Genomic DNA, 8,884 nt, shown 5'->3' on the forward strand with positions numbered 1-8,884 from the left:
TCCAAGTTTCAATGACAATCCAACAACACACAACCCTAGCAACTAAACCTAACTCAAATCAAACCACACTCTAACCACCGGGCCTAGCTTAACTCAACTAAATTTGGTCAAATATAAACAAAGCCAGTCGCTTAAGATTTGGAGGATGAGTTCGCACATTATCATAATTAGGATGATAATAAGTTTGAAGCGGATTCGAAGAGGGGATTATTTTACAATTAGGGAAACGGACTTAAAGCCGAAATTCAATTGGGCAAAATTCCGGAGTCCATTGATGAGGCACCTAAAAACGCCATACTCCCCTCATATATTTCTTTGAAGCATTTTGCATTTGGCATTTTTGTTCTGGATCGAATATCATCACCGTCGTCATCAAAATCCAGATTTTATCGCGTCGACAACTTAACTCGCAGTGGTCGGCTGGCTGTGCATGCCTCAGAAAGGTATGCTTCTGAATACCCACGATTTCATTTTAGAAAAAAAATTAATATCTTTCATCGCATCTCTGTTGGTTTCGATCCTGGAACCAAATGGTTGCCCTGAACTTGAGGGTTTCTGCTATTTTTTTGGTTGAAGGAATTCTCCGCATCCTTTCTCTGGATCTCTAAGTATTGAGGTTTGCTGTAATTACTCCCGGCTTTGCCCGCACACGGGTTCGAAGCCCGCGGGCTACAGCCAGATTGAGTCTCTGATGAAAATAATAGTGACAGGGGTATCATCGCAAGATCTTTGTGGATTGCATACATTTCTGATGGCTAATTTACTTCGAGGGTTTGGGAGAGCATTTTCCCTTTTATTTTTCCTAGGGTTATACGGCTTGAAACCCCTATCTAGGTTCAAAGTTCGGCTCGTATCAGTTCTAGCTTTGTGGTAAATCCCTTTCAACTCTGGCCTTCATCTATACTTTTCGATAAATGAACGAGAATTGCCATATTTGTGGAAACAAATATGCTTGACTTTGTGTGTCAAGGATATTTGTGTCATTTTTTCCTTTCTTCTCGGATCAATTTCATATCAGTTTGTTTGGCAACTAAAGGGGGAAACTTGATTCAAGGCAAATTGGAAATAGTGGAGTTTGAACAAAGCAGATCAATTCACGGAATTGATAGCAATAGTAGAGGAGTATTTTGATCTTCCTGAAAAAGTGGTGGATCCGTGGATGTGCGGTATCCACCAGCGGCAGACAATAGATACAGGGAAACGGAAACCATTTCTGTATTAGAAGTTTCGTATCGATTTTTGACTTCTTTGGTGAAGACTCTTGAATCTTGCACTGCTGATTCTTTCTATAAGTGAGTGATTCAGTTGCGAACCTGAATCGCTAAAAATGTAAGATACAGGGAAACATAAGCCGTTTCTGCTGTTGGAGTTTCTGATCAATTTTCGACGTCGTTGGAGAAGAATACGTCGCATTTGCACTATCTTTCTCTTCGAAGGACACCTGCATCTCGCACTACTGAATCTTTCTCTAAGTGCATCAGTAAGTTGCTAGCTTTCATGACTAGGTAAATGAGGTGTTTAGTAGGAGCTGCTCTTGTGAGTCTGTGTGGTCCGCTTGTATCTCGCAAATGTGCAAACATGTGGTATGAGAAATGTCCCGTAGTGCAAAGGAAAAATGCTTGTGGCTACTGAGCGCGGGGCAAGAAAAATAAGCAGATTATGTTGCTACGCTATTACTTATTTTCTTTTGTGGTGAAAAAATATCATATTAACGTAAAAGAAATACACAGTAAGTAGCAGTTCTTTAACTCCCTCTATGGCGTAACAGTGACAGGAAGTATAATTTTTTTTAAAAGAATTGGCAAATGGTCCAGGCTAAGATAAACTGAAGGGAAGCTCTATCACCCGCCCATCGGATTGTTCATCTTGTGGCTGGTGCTTGTTGTCATTGCTGCTCCTACCAGGGGAGGGTTGAATGTCCGGATATGGCAGTCGCTTGAAGAAGCATTTTATTTATAGCTTGTTATCATTGCCAGCATCCTCAAATCCACTCTTCAGGAAGATGTTATGCAGCTTCCGTCTCCAATATGTCTTTTTATCTGCCTCCGCTTGTGTTGAATGCATGAAATTGTCCAGCTCACACTAGTGTTCGTTCCTCCTCTCTATGTCAGCAGCCAAGCTTGACTGACTTCTCAGCATAACCTCTGCTTTGATGCTTCCTTTATTTTCTACATTAGTCTCCAAGTTTGGATTTGGTGTTGAGTTTCTCCTCTCCACCTTCATAAAAGACTTCCCGAGTCCACCCGACAATTAGTGGAAATGGTGTTTGAAGAGAGTGCGGGGCCATTGCCTAAATGTGTAAATTGAATATATGTTGATATGTATTACCATGTTGATACTGAAATTCGAACATTTTTAGGCCAGAGTACTATTATTATACCAGTAGCAACCATATTTGCTTTTCACTTCATCCAGAGATGCTCATCCAGCTTAAACCTGCCTTCTCCCTAGGCAAGCATCAATTCAGGATGCTGCTTGTAGAGAATTTTTTCTCTATAATGTTGTTTTGTGACACATTTATTTATTCTTCTAATTGTGTATCTTAATTAATTTTTTCAATGTTGATCTGCCAAGAGCAGTAAATTTACATTTCACTCTGTTTAGATTAGCCGTGATAGATCCAGTACGGATATGTGAGCAATATACTGAAATAAAGGAAGGAGTGGATAGGGACACATTTTATTTTGATCATTGAACGGACCCTTAATTTCTGGCAAGCTGTTCTAGTGGCTACTTTGTATATGTTAAAACTGAACACTCAATCAGTTTTTTACGCTTAGTTCTGAAATACTTCAGGCAGTAAGTTTCAGTCTAGAGCTTTTTATAGATTAATTTATTCCTCCGTTTCACTAGTGTCAGCACTTGTTAGTGCAGACACTAGTGGGATATGTACACCACTGTTTTGACAGTCTTACGAGGAACATGCAATTAACCAGAATTTGAATGTACATGTGTGAACTTTCTTGGAAGTATTATGTTTCACCCAGTTTAAAAGGGTTATCTTTTTCCATTGGTGATTTGTGAGGGAGCAAATGGAGCCTGCATGGCTTTATTTTTACAATTGTTTTTTTATTATTCTCTGGGAAACCCTTGTGGGGAAACCCAAGGGATGCTTCCTTACATCTATGGCTGGCATCTCTAGTAAACCTGTTGGTGTAGATTAGTGTGCCTCAATCAGGAGGATTCAAACTGGTCAACCATTCTTTTTTTCCCAAGGAAACCTTTGTGGGGAAACCCGAGGGATGCTTCCATACATTCATGGTTGGCATCTCTAGTAAACCTGTTGGTGTAGATTAGTGTGCCTCACCCAGGAAGATTCAAGCTGGTCACCTGCTGCCAGGGAATTATCCAAATGCCCAGCAACATTGGCGACAACTGGTAGAGCTAACAGCTTGGGTATCCTATTGTCATTCATGTTAGTCAATGTCAACAAAAGGTTGTCGTGCTTAGATTCCAAAACATTTATTAAATGCCCTCAAGGTAAAAAAATTATATGTTGTTAGCCTGGTTTGGAAGTCTGATAATATTGAATTTAGATTTTGTTTGACCTTTTGCAAGGGAGTATTTGGGGAAGCAGTATTTTTGAAATTGAAAACGATCACTGCTTTTCATTTAGGCTAATTGCATTGGTGATTCTTCTTTCCTTTCTTTATTTTCTTTTGAAATTCTCGTACTTGCTTCTCTCTGTTCTCAAAATACAGGAAACGAATTGCAAGGTGGGGGGTTGGTTGTGTTGTTTGGGGGGGGGGTTGGTTATGTGGTTTGGGGGGGGGGTATTGTTGATATTCATTTTGCTATCAAACAGGCTGGTGATGGTGATTGCACCTATGCTTTCAGTCTACACATGAGCCTATATACCTCAATTTCTGATAGCCCAAGCTGTCTAATGTGAGTTAATATAAGGTGGCCTCCTTAACATTAGACAGTTATTCTGGGCACAACTTTACAACTGTATAGTTTCACAGATGACTTACCTTCATTTTAATGGCACCTGAATGCCACGAGGAATATCTGTTGTTATTGATAAATATATACTTGGAAAATTCTTAGCGTGCTTACAATGTCCCATTGTGTGGTAATATTTCTGTACTTAGCTGTGCTGGATATCAGTCCTAGCCTGTCATGTATCCAGCTGCATAAAATAACTTATCCCTAAATCAAATTATCTATATATGCTTTTGTGAACCATTTATCTAAATGATCCCATCCAAAGTGGTAGGTACATCACAGTAAATGCACAAGGTTTTATTTAATGGGAGACTTTTTATTGAAGAAACTGTTATTAATTGAAGTATGTGGGCATTGGTCTCGACTCTCCAGAATGCTTCCTCTTTCAAAGGCTTTAAGGTCAATTGTGAATCAGCTTGCTAGGATCATATGGGAATTTGTCTCCAGGCCATATGGCAAATTTTTCTTTTGCACATCATGATTGGGAACCATGTCATTTGTCTAAGAAGCTAGGTAAATCCCATGTGCCAATAATAATAAGTGAAAGCTGAAGTTGCACAATGTGTAAACACTTTCAAGTTTCTGAAATGGGAATGTCTGGAAATGTGACCACCCAAAATATGGAGGAACAGCCTATAAAAAATGCAAAAAATTATTGATACATGGTTCCTTTAAATAACACATAATCTTGCATGAAAATAAACAACAAAATAAGAATGATACACAATGACAATTTAGAAGGAAACGCAAAATCCCATAGCTTGGTGGTCTTGACTAATACTAATCCCATGACTTCATATATGATAGAATCCAGTAGATATGCTACAGTACCAACCTGAAATCCATCAAAGTGTTAAGTCTGCTGAATTTTGAATCGGATAAGAAATTCTAGTTCCTCTGTATGAAGTCTGATTGAGGTTGGAACCACTCTCAAACATCCTAAAACAATTAATGGTAGCGTTAAAAATTTAAGTGAAATTATAGAAAAGGTAAGATAAGATAAAAAAGAATACCACCTTTTAAATGGTAAGAGTTTAATATTACCCTTAATTACCATTGACCAAGGTGACAAACTCCTCAATGCTCAATACCTTGTCTGGGTTTTGCCTTAAATGGTAATTGGGATGGAGAAGGTGATATTTTCCAATGGGTTTCATGCCCCTGGTACTTGGTTGGCTCTGGAAATTTCCAAAAAGTTCCCTGAAATATCACTGGAAATGGTTGAAACACCTTGGAAACACTGCCGACGGAACCATATGGTGTTTCCAGATGTTAAAGAAAATGTAAGACAAAGGAGAATGTCAATATGTAAGATAAAGAAGAACATCAACTTTAAGAGTTTATTATTACCATCAATTGCCAAGGTGACAAATTCACTCTTCAAAGCTCAGTCCCTGTCTTGAAGGGTCATTGCTACAGACAGGGCCATATTTTCATATGGGTTCCATGCCCCTTTTGGTCACTTAGGTGGGATGCCAAAACTTCCAAAAGAAGTGCCCGGAACATCATTAGAAATGGCTTATTGAAATGCGTTGGAAACACTGTTATGGTATGGCTGGTGGTGTTTCCAGACGTTTTGGGTATTGGGATGTGGCCAAACCAGTCATTTCCTGCAACTAAGATGAAGACTAGACACAATTAGGAAAGGGGGGGAAAATATAATTGGGAGTGTCCATGTCATGAGAGTATTATGATTATACTTAACAGTGTACAGTGAAATTATTCACAATATACCATAACAGTATTAGTTTCAAAAGAAGTATTACAACATTAATCCATCTGCACATTATTCCAGGAGTCTACTGGATTAGAAAATTCTGTCCAGAAGTAGAATGAAAAATGAGAATGCTAATCACATCTCGACCCATGTGTACTCAAATTTCATTTTACAATTCGCCTATTATATTTGTCTAGATATAAACTGGGGCAATATGAGTGTGTATCCTGGCTCAAGCAAAGGATGGTGTTCTGTTGTGTTCATCTAAGCATATTGTTTATTTTCTTGTCAAGTATAATATATTTTGTGTGGTCTTCAAATTAAAGCTTCATAATATGTGACTAATGTGTGATAGAAATTGATAATAATGTGCTAAAACTTAAATGTTTTATTTTTATTTTTATTTTTACTCAATTTAGTACAGCATGAAGATGTGATTTGGTTATATCTCTATTGTTGTTATTCAAAACAGCTGAAGCAATTAAACATTTTGTTTTTGTCAAACCAAAAGGTTTTGGTGGACAGTGGCAGTTGGTTTGTAAGAGGGTATTGCAGCAATGTCACCAGCAGTCAAATCAAAGTCCAAGGAGAAGTCCTCAGTGAAAGATCAGAAGGTCTCACCTAAGCACGTATTAACAAATGGTGGCACGTCTGCCAGTGCATACAATCCAGTCTCAGGCACATTTCATATGCTCGACTCAGTAACTGTCTCTTCAGGGGCTTCATTGCATAATGGACGGTTTGACATTGATGATAATTCTGGTTCTTTTGCAACTAACACAGATTGTGATTCACTTTCCAACAATGGTAGCTGTTCTAGTGAATCAGAAGATCAAAAAGACAAAAATGGAATAGGCAGATCAGAGAATCCACCAGGCTTGGTAGGTGGAAATGATAGACGTGAGAAAATTCGTCATAAGAACGAAAGGAAGCATCAGCGCCAGAAAGAGAAGCGTGCACAGGAACTAAGGGACCGCTGTACAGGCTATCTCATGTCTAGAAAATTGGAAGCACTATCTCAGCAGCTTGTAGGGATGGGTTTTTCATCAGACCGTGCGACTATGGCCCTTATTTTGAATGAGGGCCGAGTTGAGGATTCAGTAAATTGGCTTATTGAAGGAGTGGAAGCTGCAGTTAATGAAGACCAAAGCACAGCAGGAAATCTGAAGATAGATATATCTGAAGAACTTGCTCATATTGCAGGTATGGAAATAAAATTTAAGTGTCCAAGAGCTGAGGTAGAAAGGACTATTGTGGGTTGTGAAGGCGATTTGGAAAAGGCAGCACAAATACTACGCAGCCGTCGGCAAGAAGTTTCTCCATCAAAGGATGAAGATAAAATGGCATCATCAGTGACAAAGACCACAAAGGACATATCTGGAAATGGTAATAAACAATCTGCAGCTCCTGCACAGGCTCCATCTCAAAGAGGCAACTTAATTCAGGTAAAAAATACCAGTACAGCGCCAGTCTCTTATCATCAGAGACGAGAAGAAAAGGATTTTAATTATGCAAAAGGGAAAACACAGGCAACCCCATCAAGAGTTGTAACTTCAGAAGGAATGATAAAAACCATTATACCTTCAAGAAGGTTGCAAGCAAAGGGTGATTGGCAAAGACCACCATCTCCAGCTGAGAAGAAAGTGCCAGTTCCTATTTCATGGCCATCTTCGACCTCTTCCCCTTCTGTTTCATATCCTGTCATAAATAATGGTCAGGTTGGGAATTCTTCTAAGACAGTGCCTGCTGAAACTAGGCACCGAACTGGGGTATCTGATATTAAAGCAGTCCAGGTGACTGCAAGAGAACCTGTGGTTGTAATGCAGCATCCTCCATCATCTTACACAACACAGCTCCCTGTTGCTAGTGTAGGAGTTTCTTCTGCCTCTGCGTCATCATTGATATTACCTTCTTCTGGATGGAATGGGAATTATGTTGATTCTTCTTTGCCATCAAATTTCCAATACAACAATGGTTCTGCAGGCACAGATCATTTGAAAGGGGTTACTGTGGGTAAGGTTCCAGTGGGAATTTCAGCTAAAAGTTTGGCAGATATTCAGGGTCATTTTGCGCCATACCTATCTAGTCCCATGGATTCTGTGACTGCAGGTTGGAGTTCAGGACAAATGGGATTTGGCTCTTCAGATGTTTCTATGCCATCATCAAGTTTGTTGAGTTCATTGGATGGATCTAATTCCTCCTCGGGGCATTTTGCAGTGTGGGGTCCAACAGTGACAGGACAACCTATAGATTGGAGTATGGGGTCCATGGTTAATTGCGATTACACAAATATTGATTGGAGTGTTGCACCGTCACCGTCACCCAGTAGTCCACAAGATTCCAGCTCGATTGGATTCTCTCGTGGCTTCCCTTCTATGGGAAAGTTAGGAGATAATGTAAATTGTGAAGGAAGTTTACAGCATTTATCTGTAGCTTCCAGTCCATCAGATGACAATAGTGGCTGTTATGATATATGGCTAGGTTCAAAGGGGAGGGATAATAATACTGGGATTGGATTGCAAGAGAAAACTGTAAATGAGTCTGGAAATGCAACATCATCTGTTGGATTACGTGAATGGACAAATCCGTTTGCAGGCAAGGACCTTTTTAGTTTGCCTCGTCAGTTGGTCCCTACGCCCCCTCTATAGACAAGTTAAGTCAATTGTGGGGACTTTTATTACAACAGTCAGCCTTAAGTGATTCTATTTGTTGTTGCTTATGTCTGTATGTGGGCTTCCTGCCTGTTATGAAGGATTGTATGTGGCATGTTTTATTGGTTGGTTAGCTTTTGTGGAATAAGCAGTTGGGTTTCAATTGCATTGAATTTGTCCATTTGATGAATGTTGGCTGAGATTCTTTATGCACTTTGCAATTACACTGCTATAAGTAGGGGCATTTAAAAATATTAAATAGGGAAAAATACGTCTTTTCAAACTTTGGTGTACTGTGTGAGTTCATTTCCGAAGCATTTAGTGGTATCTCTACATTCGAGGTGGTGGCCTTTCTTATAAAATATTAAAGGGTGGGGCATTTAAAAATATTAAATAGGGAAAAATACGTTTTTTCAAATTTTGGTGTACTGTGTAAGTTCATTTCCGAAGCATTTAGTGGTATCTCTACATTCGAGGTGGTGGCCTTTCATATAAAATATCAAAGGGTGTGAAATATGTGTCCCTTTTCTAAATTATTGATTTATTACTTAGCTAATTTCCAAACATG

At 39.2% G+C, this 8,884-nt stretch overlaps 1 protein-coding gene across 2 annotated transcripts; it reads left to right on the forward strand.

Annotated features, from left to right (window-relative positions):
* The first annotated feature begins 244 nt into the window (after positions 1–244).
* LOC149267362 (Ubiquitin-associated/translation elongation factor EF1B protein) lies at positions 245–8,484 on the forward strand. Of its 2 annotated transcripts, none has more exons than XM_089432363.1 (2): positions 245–443; positions 6,138–8,484. In XM_089432363.1, the coding sequence occupies exon 2, from the start codon at positions 6,223–6,225 to the stop codon at positions 8,311–8,313; it is 2,091 nt and encodes a 696-aa protein (XP_089288489.1). In that variant the 5' UTR covers positions 245–443; positions 6,138–6,222; the 3' UTR covers positions 8,314–8,484. The 2 variants fall into 2 exon arrangements, with proteins under 2 accessions (XP_089288489.1, XP_089288479.1); XM_089432353.1 differs by having other exon boundaries at positions 246–443; positions 6,177–8,484.
* Positions 8,485–8,884: the final 400 nt, after the last annotated feature.

This window comes from Pinus tabuliformis, chromosome 6 (assembly GCF_031772625.1).
Source record: "Pinus tabuliformis cultivar Carrire ecotype Pingquan chromosome 6, CPIR1, whole genome shotgun sequence".
Taxonomy (NCBI): Eukaryota; Viridiplantae; Streptophyta; class Pinopsida; order Pinales; family Pinaceae; genus Pinus; species Pinus tabuliformis.

What these genes read in the sequence shown, in the direction of transcription:
- LOC149267362 (XM_089432363.1), top strand. Translation starts at nt 6,223, where the DNA reads ATGTCACCAGCAGTCAAATCAAAGTCCAAGGAGAAGTCCTCAGTGAAA.